Here is a 14,375-nt window from a genome sequence, read left to right as displayed (position 1 = left end):
AGAGTCCATCTCCCTTGTAATGTACATTGTAAACACAACTGCCCAAGCATACTAGTTCCAAATTAGAGCGATAAAATGCATGCAACTAAAATAACCTTAAAAAAACCTTACAAGACGAATTTCGATTGTAGAAATAAATGGAATATGCTTCAATGATTAATTGTACGCCATCATTCCAATGTCTAATATTAACCGCCGTCGATCTATGTGGACGTTTTGCCGTTTCTTCCGGGCGCCCTCGTCTCTTACACACGGACGTGGACCGAAACAAGGCCCAAAAGGCTTCTTCGTTTCGCGCCAATTTGTGCATTCCCGCCAGCGAGAACAACCATGGCTCCTGCGGATCGACGTCGAGGACCTGTCTCGAGCGAGGCGTCGGCGCGTGCTTCGGCTCTTGCGCAGCTGCAGAGCCTGCGGCAGCAAGGGGGGCGTCGCGTGGACGGCTTCCAGCTGAAGCTAGAGGACAAGATCTACGACACCCTCCCGGAGGCGGACTACAACCTGCTGGTGGCCAAGCGGCGCCAGTCCGACAAGGGTTTCGTGGTGGGAGACAGCGGCCTCGGCTATGAAGACATTGGCGAAGAGGAAGATTGGGAGGTGGACGTCCGTGCCGAATCCTCAGACGAAGAAGTTGCCGCGGATGGAAAAGCCAGAAAAGCAAAGGCTAAAGCTCCAGGTCGGTCTCCGTATACGTGGCTCTGTGTGAACTGTATTTTTAGGGCTCAGACAGAAGGTTTTTTTGTTTGCTATAAGGTTCTGCGGGCATTGCAAATTAGGCATTGCTTTTCAATGCATAATGTCGTTGGTTGCGTGGGATGATATTGCATTGAATTTGTTGATATTTGAACCTGGTTTTTCCCCTTCTTTTGTGCTCCTTCTTTACCTATGTCGTTTCCACGTTTCTTCTTCTCCTTGGTTCCCTTACCAGAGGAGAGAACCCTATGGCAGCCATCAACGGGCCTCTACTATAGATGTCATAATCCTGTGGTATATGGAGCCCCCTTAGAGATTTAGAAAGGTCTTTATCCCTGTAAAAACAAAGCCAGATCTCCCTGCATGGAAACTCAGCTGAAAGTGTTGCTTGGTATGAGCAACGTTTCCAAAAACAATCCCACATGCAGGGTCATGAGGAGGTGGTTTGTATGGCAAGCTCAATTTAATGATGTTTTTTAATCCAAGTCCAATTGATGGAGCTTTATCTGTGGACTATGTGAAATCTTTTGAAGCATGCGTTTTGACTATTGAGTGCTTGGAGCAGAGCCAGACAAGCCAACGCAGGGTTGCATGGTGTGACTCAGATTCTCTCTTGCTCTTTCCTTTAACCTGCTAGACCAGAGAAAAGGGGTTGACCTGCACGTCTATTTACCAACTTTTCAATCTGGCTGAGCGTTGATCGGCTTGCCTAACTATGTTGAGTGTTGTTTTTACTTGCAGAAACAAAGAAAGAAACAACAAGCAAGAAGGCATCTGCCCTTTCAGCAGCTGCAGCCCTTTTGGGAAAACAGAGGGTCTCAAGCATGTTTGCTGCAGCATCTGGGGCAGCTGCTTTGAGAAGGACTACTCCTGCAGTTGTCAAGGCTAACCTCTTAGCGGATAACATTCTGGAAGATGTTCTAGCTGATATAACAGTGGACGATTCTGATAGAGAGCGTGAGAGGCAGAGGCGAAGAGGAGGTGAATAGTGTTTATACGCTCTCTGTGATAGCAATCAACGGTCATGCCTCTTACATGCCTTCCTTTCTCTGCAGGTATAGGTACTAAGAGAACAGGGTACACTGTGTCATCACCTCTGGATCTCCCTTTGCAATCCAACCAAAGCTTGGTTTTTCCTTCAGAAAAATCTAGCCTACCCTCTGCAGAGAATAGCAGTGCAAATGCTTCTGTGTGCAATCAGGAAGCTCCACCTCATTCACACATTCCTGATAAAATAGAACAAGATGAAGAAAACATGCCTGATTTTGAAGGGGCAGTACCAGAGGCTCTGCCTCGGGACAAAATTACAGGAGTCACTCCAGAAACTGGAGTAGGTCATTCTTTACCTGAGAGTGACACACAGAAGGTTGTGGTCAGTAGTGAACCGAGAAGTTGTGAGGCAGCAAGTGTGAAGAAAGAGGACTGTGAGGCTAGAATTGGTTTGAATGCCAAAGTCATGCAAACTTCATTGGATAAAAAAGCCTCAGCTCCATGGCATGCCTCTATTGAGGCAGGGATGGAAAAAGGAATAAAACCTGAAGATATTGTTGAAGATGGACCCATTTCAGTTGATGCTGGTGCTCTTCCATTAGATTCTGACGGAAAGTTGAGTTTTTTTCTAATCGATGCCTATGAAGAAGCCTTTGGGTCTAATCCTGGTACAATCTTCCTTTTTGGCAAGGTAAAGGCTCATGTTAGTCTCAAAAATTAGTGTACACAGGTGCGATGAAGTAGACAGGTTAACTTAACGGTTAGAGAAAGGGTAGGATAGTCATCTCATCATTATCATCTTGAAGGGATGCCTTCCAGACCCTGAGGGTGGCTATTCTTGTCATTGGAAAGCTGAGGCATTGAAGGCTGTTTGAGTGCTTGCTGAGGCATACGTGTGACCATGGTAGGACTCATTTTCTGCAGGTAAGCACAGGAAGCAAGTATGTAAGCTGTTGTGTGCTCGTTCGAAACATGCAACGATGTGTGTATGCTGTCCCTTCCCCATCAGTTTTCCCTTCGAATTTATTGGCTGAATATGAACAAGAAGGCAAATTGGGAGACCCTGGAAAGCAAGTTGAATTCATGAAAAGGTTACAGGTATGTATGGATGCATCATAATATTACTTTACTTTCTTTGATTTGTTCATCTTTTTGAATGTGTAAGAAATGCTGTAAACCTTATTATCACTTGCTTCAGGAAATGTCCACAGACTTGAAAGCAGAGCTGGCTCGGAGGCTAATGGATATGGATGTGGATGCATTTAGAATGGCTCCTGTCAAGGTTTGCGGTTTTCCTTGCACTTCAGCAATCATGTGTCAGAACTCCCATTTTCTACATTAAATGGGCATCTATGCTTGAAGTTGATCTCTTTCTTTGTGATTGTGACAGCGTTCGTATGCATTCGAGAACCCTAATGTTTCAGTTGGGGAACACTATTATCTGAAATTAAGCTATCCTTTTAAGGTTCTCATTCTTTATCAATGCAATCATTTTTTAAGGAAGTATTCCTATAAACCAAGCTGCACAAGGGAAGTCATTGGTGGCTTTCAGGGCTCTTGTATTATTGTTAAAGAGTTTTTTTTTTTGAAATCCCTAAAAGCATGTCTGTGCAGGATGCTCCACTGCCTGCTGATATGAAAGGGGTGCATTTCTCCTCTCTCCTAGGCACACATACAAGGTTGGTCTGACTCTAGTATTTTCTATGTTCTTCACTTTTTCTTTTGAACCTCATGCCCATGGTATGTCTCATGGCATTGTAGTGCCCTAGAGCTCTTCTTAATCAAGACAAAGATAAAGGGTCCTACATGGCTGTCAATAGAAAGGCCAACATTCTGCCCAAGTTCCTCCCAGGTATTTAACTGCCAAACTAATGGGAGAAAAGCGCCCACATTTGGAGAACTATTAAGGACCTAAGAGTATCCCTTTGCTTTTTTGATCATCTCATAAGTCACATTCAACCAGTTTCTGGGTGAGAGCAGGTCAGCTGGTGTAAGATGGAGCTTGCTGTGGATTCTCCAAAACAAATAGTTGTGGCACCTCCTGGGAAAGCACCTCAAAAACTCCCACCTGTGGTTGTCGCTGCTTTAAATCTGAAGACAGTTGTCAATCATAAGCACAATGTGAATGAAATTGCATCCGCATCAGTTGTGTACTGTGGGAAAGTAAAGGTACAGGAGATGCAATACTACTTGTATTATTATGTAACTTAACCATTTTTGCTGTTTCAATATGATTAGCAATAGAAGCCTTGCAAAAGTAGGTGCTAAGTTCGCATTGCATTGGTAGTTTTAATATGGGCACTGCATTGTTGAGTTCTAATACAGGCACTCCCTACTAGATTGACATGCCTATGCCACAAGCTGAATGGAACACGCATGAGATGCTCAGCCATTTTAGCATTGTTCGAAAGTTAGATGGAGGCATTTTTCCCGTTGGTTTCACTTCTGAAGTCGCACAAATCAATAGCAAGGCAGGTTCCAATGTTTTGAGCCTTGAAAGCAGGTTTGTGAAGCAGTTTTATACCATTTTACACTTTTGCAGCCTGCCATGAATTGTGTCTGGCTAGCTCATTTCTGCTGATTGCATGTTCATGAGGCAGTGAAAGAGCTTTGTTGAACCGTTTGTTAATCAAGCTGCACCAGTTGGATCCGGATGTTCTTGTTGGACATAATATTTCAGGCTTTGATCTCGATGTATTGCTTCACCGTCTTCAGGCAAGGATCTCTTCATGCCAAATGTCTATTTTCTTATGAAGAGATTGTTGTTCTTGCCTTAACATGCTGGAAGAATCTGCAGGCATGCAAAGTGCAGAGCAATATCTGGTCAAAAATAGGCCGACTTAAGAGAAGTTCAATGCCAAAGCTCACTGGAGGTGGCACCACATTTGGAGCTGGGGCTGGTCAGGGAGCATTAGCATGTATAGCGGGAAGGCTGCTTTGTGACACATACTTGGCATCCCGTGACCTCCTTAAAGAAGTGAGTTGCAAATGATTTCTTTCGATGTACGAAGAGTGGCATTTCATTGTTGACATTTGCATGTGTGATTCAGGTAAGCTACACACTGTCTCAGCTCTCCAAAAGCCAATTAGGGAGGGAGAGACGAGAGTTAACGCCTGTTGACATACCAAACATGTACCAATCATCAGCATGCCTCGTAGAGATGGTAAAAGCCCTCTTTTGGGGTGGAATGCATACCTTTTTGCTGAACACCTACTTCGTCCATTCAATGTTCAAGTGCTACATTTAACTTGAGATCTTCATGATAGGTCGAGTGTGGTGAAACGGATGCTTGGCTGGCTTTAGGACTGATGTTTCGTCTCAGTGTGCTTCCATTGACACGCCAACTTACCAATATTAGTGGAAACTTGTGGAACAAAACTCTTCAAGTAAGCTTTGTTAAGCTTGAGCTATGCTGTTTTGATTTGATGTACCATAAGAATATGTAAGCCTTTCATCTCTTACTAAGACACACGGCAGGGAGCTAGAGCCCAAAGGGTAGAATACCTCCTCCTTCATGAATTCCATGCAAGAAAATACATAGTACCTGACAAGTTAACGTCACGGGATAAGGAGAGTCTGGCTCACAAGAGAAAAGCAGCTAAGGAGGTTGAAATTGGTGATGATGACATTGGTGAAGACGAAGCACCACAAGGGGCAAGTGGTAGGCGCAAAAAAGGACCTGCTTATATGGGAGGTCTAGTTCTAGAGCCCAAAAAGGGTCTCTATGACAAATTTGTCCTCTTGCTGGATTTCAACAGTCTTTATCCTTCAATTATCCAAGTAAGTGTGGACAGCCTATTTGCAACACTACTATGCCTTCTTCTCAAAGCACACAATTGTTGGTTTGTTATTGTGACACATCGCTTTGGTTTTGCAGGAATACAATTTATGCTTTACCACAGTGCAAAGGCCTGCTGATGGTGCTATCCCAAGTCTTCCTTCCACAGATGTTCCTGGTGTTCTTCCCCAAGTGAACATCTCCCCTTTTTTTCTCAATCTAATGTTTATCTGCCCTAATAGCTTGTGTTGTTTTTTCAGTATATTAAACCTGGTAATGTTCTGTATAGATCTTGAAAAGCCTGGTGGAAAGGAGACGGCAAGTAAAGCAATGGTTGAAACAGACAACTGATCCATTGAAACATCAGCAACTTGATATACAGCAGCAGGCACTCAAGCTTACGGCAAACAGGTTGGTTAGTTATTCCAGGCTTGAGTTAAATTGTGTAGTAATGTTTGAGTTGCTGAATTTTTGTATTGCTTGTTGTCTGAGAAATTACGAGTGTTGAGAAAGCTATGCCTTCGAAGTTAGCTTTGTGGCTTGTTTTAAACTTGTGACATAACATTGACATGCGCTGCATTTTGTGCAGTATGTACGGGTGCCTTGGCTTTGTAAATTCAAGGTTCTATGCGAAACCCCTTGCAGAGCTGATCACTTCGCAGGTATGATGTCATCAATAATCAATTGGAAGTAAGTGGTTCATTGGGAAAGCTCATGCAAATGTAAGTGCTTGAACGTATACTCAAGTACATAGGTGTAGGAGTTTGGTTGATAATTGTAAGAACAGGGTAAAGCCCATGGCTCCTCCTTTAAGGAGTTCCCACACACGTGCATGCACACACTTCTTCTCTGCTCCTTGCTTCGCTCTGCACACTCGCCCTTCCACGTCTCCTTCATTTTAGGTGTTGTCATGGCTGGAGAAAGAAACAATGATTCAAGGAGGAAAGTGTAGAAACTCACAACCCCAGCAATACTAATCTACAATGACAAAAAAGTATATGTGATACAAAAAGTAAGTCCTGAATGTAGACACAAGGATGCTGTGATTGTCTTGATGTCCCAAGTAGTCAGCTCTTTATGGGATTAAAAAGGAATCTGAGGGTGTCGACCTGCAAGAGACCAGAAAGTAAAGGGAACCCAAGGAGATTTGCAGCTGCCATCAAGGTCTTGTGCTTAGCCTTTGGGGGGGAAGGTTAACTGGAAGGAGTCCAGCAGATTCTGGTGTGCAAGTTTCCGACTCCTACTTGAGGAGAGGTGGTTTTTTAATGAATCCCTAGACGTATCTCGGTCAAAACCAAGGGCCCACGAAGCGGTATGGCTTGACAAAGAATTCTTTGACAACTATTTGGCTTTATTAATAGACTATTTGGAGGCTATGCGGCTTCCGTCAAGTTAAGTAGAAGGGGATGTCACGTGTATCTCGCACTTGGGTGCCAAGTAGACATATCTGAACAAGAAGTTCAGGACCTGGAGTGGAAACTGGTCCCATGTGAGGCCCAATCCGAGGCGAGTCAGCCAGGGTTCCACTCTATGCGTTTGAGTTTAGGTGTGCAGTGCTGCACATGAAGCAGTGCTAGTCCGTACTGTGAGTCTCCCTTTGGAATGATGTTAGATGATCTGTGTATCTAGTTTGCAACCGGATGTCGGACATCTGTAGAACTTGTAGGATTTGCATGTAGAATAGGGGTCCAGCCCATAGGGGTACCCCAGAACAGAGCCTAAGGCTCTTGCATGGGCATGGGGTAGGCTTAGAGCCACCCCAAGGGGCCAGGAGGGCCCCAAGCTGTGCCCACCAGCCCTAGTGTGGTCTGGGCAGGCTGTCGCAGCCAGCCCTAGGGTCCCTGGCCAGGCAGCCGGCAGGGCCTGGGCGCTGTCCAGCCAATCGGTGTGGGGCAGCCTACACAGCATGCGCAGGGGCTGCCCAGCAGCCCAGCATTTGTGCATGTTGGCCAACCACTTATACAGTGTGAAACGATGGAAATAAGCAGCATTTAATACTGTTTTGACCTGGTCATGATGAATTCCAACAAGCCGACCCCTGTTGGGCTGGCCGACCAGCATCAGTAGAAGGTATAAGCCCAGCCATAATTCAGTAGAAGCATCTCATTATTCACGAAGTGGTGGTGTGTTCCAAGGGCCATGACAACCAAGGGGAAAGAGCTCCAACCAAGGTGAAAAGTGTGGGTCAAGATTCCGTCTTTATTTTCAGATTTACATCATTCTAATAAAGCAAATATACCATTTGTGCGTTATATTCATCATGAATGATTACTGAATTCGGAGCATTGAAGTTACCGATTCTTCCACGAAGCTTCTGCATGTTACAAATTATACAAATTCACACCAAGGGATTTGACCAAAAAGGCATAGGTCCAATTTTCTAGACTATGCTCCAACAATTTATGTGTAACCTTTTATCCCATGCTGGCTGCAACTTAATTAATTACAGCATAAAAAGATGAAGGTCTAAGGTAAATTGAATGAAAGTGATTAAGGCATACATCTTTACTCTTATTTTTCCAATTTATGAAATGGTCAAATGATAGAATCAATATTAAATGAATAGTTCTGCTCTGTTGGTTAATTTACAGAGAAATAATAAATAGCAAAAGATCAATTTCTCTCATCAAATTGAAAAGCATTGAATTAAAATAACGAAAAGTACTATTTAAGCTTCAAATATTCAAATTTGAATTAACATAAATGAGGTTACATGTCAGAGGGCTTGAGAGAGATGTGCTGGATATACCCAAGATGAAGAAAGCTCCCTCCTGAAGCCCTTGAAATCCACTAATTTTTCAGTTAGGAGTTTGTGTCCAGCTTGTCCTCTTTATGATGTACAATGACAATATGACAAAGGTATATGGGTACTATGACAATGTAAGAAGTGATCTGTACTAGTGTAAGTATAAATGCAAGTTTGCTAGCATATATACTTCCAAGAAGTAGGCGTGGGAAATCGAGGGGAGAAGGGGCCTTTAATATCCAAGAAACCCTCATGCATGCATGGGTAAGGTTTTTGACAAGTGTAAGGCTGGCCTACCATGCACTCTACTTGATTAATGTTAACTCAAGCCAAAAGGGGCTTGAGACCATGGTTAGAGTTACCTAGTTCATTGTGAGCTAGGGTGTTTATCAAATGCATGAGCCACCATGCACTAGAGTAAACTAATGCGTGAGAGCATGACATCCCATTTTTTGACCAAACCACTTACTATTTTACCACTTGGTTTTGGCTTTACCACTTTTATCTTTTCCACCTTGGTTTTTCAAAAGCCATGGTTTCAAACCTTAGCCTTAATTATTTTTTTATTTTGTGAGCACACCTTAGTTTATGTGTTATTAATTTATTTTTCAAGGGGGGTCCTTGTGGATTTACTAACCAAACACCTGTACTGGTGTAAATGGCACAAGCACAAGCTAGACTCATTTTTTTGGGTCTATTTTCATTGTCTGCAAGATTGTTTGATCCTATACAAAAAAGTCACTATTTTAACAAATCAAGAAGTACATAAGAAAAAAAAAGAGAGCATTTAAATGATTTGATAAACAAGCTATGAGTGATAAGACCAATAGAAAGGCCAAACAATGGGCGATCAAAATATTTTCCATTATAAGTATTGGATACATGACATCACTGTGCAGTACAAGGTACAATCAACTAAAAAGGCCACAAAAGATAGGTTTAGCGAATCGGGGCACAAAATAAAGGTTCAACAAAACAAGGCATAATAAGTGACAAGTGCTAGGAGAAAAGTGTTAGGAGACAAGGTTCAACAAAAGAGATCACAACAAGTCATTGCTAAGCAAGGTTTGGGGTTACACACACATGTGGATATAGGCCCTCAAGGCTCAATTTATTTTTTTGAGCTTGAAAAACATGGTGCACCTACCTACATCTTACCTTTTTACATGCTATAATTGCATTTTCTCTCTCTAAAAAGGGCACATATTTTAATGATTTTTTTTGCATTAATAAAATACAAGGAAGAGGGATCTTACACATACATGCCATACAAGTTGTCCTAAATCCATTATCATAGACAACTTGACCTTGTTCGCAAGCGCCTTAGCACCCCGCCTTGTTTAACATCAACATTGATACTCCTATCCCAAACCATGTGTAAGAGTTGAAGAAAGAAGGCACATAAGCGTCGAAAAAATGGTGTGTTGGAGGTTTCACTGGAAGGAGCTTCTACACGGGCACACCTTTAACCCAATGTCCATGCACGACACTTGCAATATACACATGGGCTCTCCATTTAGTAGACATATCTAGGGCTATGGCTGCGTTCAATGAATATGGTTTTTGTTTTGAGTGGATCAGCAGCCTAGCGGTTGGCTCGGTGCTGCTGCAAGTTGTTTGAGGGCCCAGCAGCCCTTGTTGCTGATTTCATCCTCTCTACATGGACTGACCTCACCCACTCTCTTTGCTGCTCGTGGGAGCATGTTTTCTGTGCTCCTGGAATGTGTCTGAAATGATAGACCAGTGAAGTGTGGTCAGGTGTGTACTTACTGATGACGGTTTTGCAGGGCAGAGACATATTGCAAAACACTGTGGTCAGGTGTGTACTTACTGATGACGGTTTTGCAGGGCAGAGACATATTGCAAAACACTGTGGATCTTGTTCAAAGCAGCCTGAATCTCGAGGTGTGTAGCTCAAGAAGGCTGAATTTTTACTGTCTTTGACACAGATTTTTAGCAAGCAATGTGTTGTAATGCGATTTTAAGGGGTGAATGCCACCTGTTAATTGAGAAAAAAGAATTACCCTCTCTTTGTGCCAGGTTATTTATGGGGACACAGACTCAATCATGATCCATACAGGGCTTGATGACCTTCAGATAGTGAGGCCCATTGCTGTCAGAGTGATCAAAGAGGTTTGTCTATAAACCCATTCTTGAGAGTGTATCTTGCAACATGTGGTTTAGGAAACCCGGGCTAAGCTAATGCTATCTTCTTTTGAGCAGGTGAACAAGAGGTACAAGCTCTTGGAGATTGACTTGGATGGCATTTTCAAGCGCATGCTTTTGCTAAAGAAGAAGAAATATGCAGCTGTTAAAATTGAAGCTAATGGAGATGGAACCTTTCGGGAGGTCAGTGCTTCCAAATGCCTTGTGTCTCTGCTTCATACCATGAGCAATGAGCTTGAAATTTCTAGAGCTCTGTTTGTGCAGGTCATTGAACAGAAAGGCTTAGATATTGTACGGAGAGATTGGAGCTTGATATCAAAAGAGATCGGGAACTTTTGCTTGGAGCAAATCTTGTCTGGGGGGTATGATCTTGATTTCATTGCCACTCTATATATACCTCAAGCAGTAGAAGGCATTGTTTTTATGTGATCGTGCTGTGCCTATCATCAATGGTTGCAGGACCTGTGAGGATGTCGTTGAGACTATCCATACCCAACTTAGGAAGGTAGAAGCTGTGTTGCCCTGGTGAACAAATTGGCTTTTGCGGTTCTGTTTTGTTACCATTGAGGTTTTGCTGTGGCTAGATCAGGCACTGCTCATCCAAAGGTTTGGTTGATTAAGGGAAGCCTGCTGCTGTATGACCGACTGGCTTACACATTTTGGATATGATGTCTGATACACAGCTTCAAGAGGAGATAAGGAGTGGTCAAGTTGAGCTTGATAAATATGTCATAACAAAGACCTTGACGAAGGCTCCTGAGGCCTATCCTGATGCCAAAAACCAGCCGCATGTGCAGGTAAGCAGGGTGGTCAAGCAGCTTATCTTACAAAATTGGTGATAAGGGCACCTGCTTCCCTCAAAGTACATTGTTGAGCTAAATTTAATAATTCAAACAGGTTGCATTGAGGTTGAAACAGGCTGGGCATCGGATTGGTTGCTCTGTTGGTGATACTGTGCCGTACATCATCTGCTTTGAGCAAGTAAATGTCTCTCTTCAAGGCAAAATACTGGCCCTTGATGTACGTGGTTTTTCTTATCAGTTCTTCATGCATACCCTCTCAGGGATCCAATTCTACTACCCTCGGGATTGCGGAACGAGCAAGACATCCAGATGAGCTGAAGCAAGATCCTGGTAACTGGATGATTGACATCGACTACTACTTGTCCCAGCAGGTCCCAAAAAATCTTGTCAAAAAACCTTCCCAGCCCGCTCTGACATTCTCTAGCTCCCACTATTCAACTTACTATATTGATTGCAACAGATACATCCTGTGGTTTCGCGGCTATGTGCTCCAATTGAAGGCACGGATGCCAAACACCTCGCAGAGTGCTTGGGACTCGATTCTTCTAAGGTACTGCTCCAAGTTGATTTTACCCGTGCATTTCACACCCTTTTTTGATCCGTGAGTTAAGAAAAAGCCCTTTTGCAGTTCCAAACCAAAAGGTCCACCTCTGAACTGCAAAGAGATGAGGCTTTGGTGTCTGCTTCTGCTATCCTTGATGATGATGACAGGTACAGGCTTGGCTCACTGTTTTCGCATACATGTTTTCCCAGTGTTTTAAATGCTTGGCGATTTACTGAAACATCACAAAGACGTATTTGTTTTTTTCCCAAAAAGATCCTCCTATTAGTTAAAAACAATCTGCCTAGAAGGCAGAATACAAAACACTGCAACAGCAGTAAAAGAAATTACTTTCTGTGTAAGGGGAAAATTAAATAACAGAAACTCAAATGTGTGCAGGTACCGACACTGTGATCCTCTACATCTAGTTTGCCCTTCCTGCTCAAATCGATACCCATTTTGTGGCTTAAGCCATGTTTTAGATTTGAGCAAAGATTTCAGTGAAATAGGAGCTGTACATGACAGTCCACAGGATCATGCATCGAAGTCTGCGTCTACTCTCTTGCCTGAGGACTACTTGCAATGTCCAAAGTGCAGGGACACGGATGGTTCTCAGAGATTATCTCCGGCTATGCTAGCTAATCAGGTAAGAGATATTGTAAAGCCAAGGTCCAAAGACTACATAGTTTCCTGTGATTAGTATAATTTTCTTTTGGGAAGAATAATTTGGTCCAGGCATACTTTTTGTTGAAAGGAGTAACGGTGGATACTAGTCGACCACAGAGTGTTACATATTAGCCATGGTTAAGCATGATAATTCTATGGAAAGGATGGATACAAGTTATCCATGTATAAGCATGACTACTTTGATTGTGAATGTCGTGCTGCTGCAGGTGAAGCAGCGGGCAGAGGAGTTTGTCGGGCGCTATTATGAAGGATGGATGATGGTAAACTCTTCATTTTCTGTAATGATGGTGCTTCTTGTCTTGTTTGCCATAATCTATGCTTCAATAGGCAGTTGGTGGACCATGATCTTAAATTCTATGTCCAGTCTCTCTCTCTCTCTCTCTCTCTCTCAGATTCCAAGTTCAAGTCCCATTCTCTGTGATTTGGTGTGGTCATATCGATCATATCTGATCTGCAGGCATGGCTAAGACTAATCTCTTTCTCTGGTTCTATTGTAGTGTGATGATGAACTGTGTGGACACACAACAAGAACAATAAATCTGCGGGTTCTTGGAGATTCCGAACGGGGCAGTGTTTGTCCAAATCACCCTCGATGCAGTGGCCGCCTGGTTCGGCAGGTGGGCTTTCTAAACCACATCTCTTTTCCTTCTGTGAGTTGCACAATCTCTTGCGTGTGTAAGTATGTGAAGTTAATGATGTCTTTCGGTATACAGTATACAGAGGTGGACTTGTACAAACAACTGACCCACTTTTTCCGGCTGCTTGAGACTGACCGTGCTTTAGAGAAGGTAAAGATCAGTGTCCTGTGCTCCTTGTGCTTTGTATTGGATGCTGTGATCCTGAAAGGGTTTTTGATTTGCAGATACCAGGGGTGGGGGCCAGGCTAGCAGCTGAGAAAAGACTTGCTACGCTGAGAAGAACTGTTGACTTGGCAGCTCGGACTGTGCAGGATATAAGGGATCGATGTGCATATAGATGGGTGCAAATGGAGTCCCTCTGTGTTTCCATCTCTTAGACATGGCTGCAGAAATGTAATGATGTCGCTGATCGGGGGTTACTAGCATTCCTTTATCACTGCCCATGTGGATGGTTGGGTACTCAGATTCCACGGTGCAGTTGGTGGTTGAAGATCTCTTACTAGGGGCAGGAGTCAATCTTCTTTGCAGAGCCAGAGCGGCCCCAGAGGTGGCTGAGAGATCTCGAGAGTGCAGGCTTCTTTTCTGGGTAAGTCAAAGCAATATCTGGTATTTTCTTGTGTTAAAGCTTTCTCTGGAGTCTGGAAGATGCCTTCTTTGTCTTTTTCAAGTCCAGTGGTCTTTAACTATCAGAGCTACTGGAACATTATCCAAAGTAGCATTAATGGCTTTGGCAGTCATCATTGTATCCACCATCTTGGGAGATTGAATTTAAACGAGCCCCTGCTGTAAATTGAGGGTTCAGCTTTTCAAGGTCATGTTATGGTGCTATTGCTAGTATGGTTCAGGCTCATATATGGAGAGGTGAGGTGACCCAAATGGCAAGGCCAGTTTGCTAGGAATTTGTTATCTATTTATTACGATGCATTAGGAGGATTTGCTTGTAAAAAAGGTCGATTTATGGTTTGATGCTTTGTCATTGCTCTCTTTCATTTTGAGGCCATTGATGCATTGTTATGAACTTGTGCAAGTGTTTTGGGGTCTTTCGGGGGTAATGATGCCTTAAGGAAGTAGCGAAATCGTCTCTGAGAGTGGAGATGACGAAGCTAATGACAAAAGTGTTTCTCTGTTCGAGTCTCAGAATGAGCTTGCTCGTCTCTGACCCTGGCTCGAAAAAAAAAAACAAAAAACAAGTGCCATCCTACCTTTACAAATTTCTTGTAAAGGTTGTCGTGTATCAATAGTACAAAAGGAGCATCTAGTCTTGTGGGAACCTCTCATGAACTACTAGATATTTTTTGTGATTCACGAATATCAACCTTAAAGTTAAAAACC

At 43.1% G+C, this 14,375-nt stretch overlaps 1 protein-coding gene across 1 annotated transcript; it reads left to right on the top strand.

The window, feature by feature from the left end:
• The first annotated feature begins 288 nt into the window (after positions 1–288).
• ICU2 (DNA-directed DNA polymerase) lies at positions 289–14,007 on the top strand. The gene is made up of 33 exons (XM_086773798.1): positions 289–676; positions 1,435–1,674; positions 1,749–2,374; positions 2,608–2,781; positions 2,882–2,965; positions 3,074–3,148; positions 3,298–3,362; positions 3,445–3,535; positions 3,664–3,852; positions 4,023–4,186; positions 4,284–4,398; positions 4,481–4,660; positions 4,734–4,847; positions 4,951–5,070; positions 5,162–5,464; positions 5,562–5,654; positions 5,752–5,873; positions 6,052–6,124; positions 10,057–10,113; positions 10,249–10,341; positions 10,432–10,557; positions 10,639–10,736; positions 10,834–10,879; positions 11,058–11,171; positions 11,272–11,355; positions 11,438–11,548; positions 11,638–11,727; positions 11,806–11,888; positions 12,118–12,364; positions 12,612–12,665; positions 12,903–13,022; positions 13,119–13,193; positions 13,268–14,007. Exons 1-33 carry the CDS (start codon positions 331–333, stop codon positions 13,418–13,420), a joined length of 4,725 nt encoding a protein of 1,574 aa, XP_086629924.1. The 5' UTR covers positions 289–330; the 3' UTR covers positions 13,421–14,007.
• Positions 14,008–14,375: the final 368 nt, after the last annotated feature.

This window comes from Cibotium barometz, chromosome 34 (genome assembly GCF_041138505.1).
Source record: "Cibotium barometz isolate CiBa-2024 chromosome 34, ASM4113850v1, whole genome shotgun sequence".
In the NCBI taxonomy this organism is placed as follows: Eukaryota; Viridiplantae; Streptophyta; class Polypodiopsida; order Cyatheales; family Cibotiaceae; genus Cibotium; species Cibotium barometz.
The sequence above is the reverse complement of the archived record's forward strand: the minus strand, read 5'-3'. Positions and strand labels throughout refer to the sequence as shown.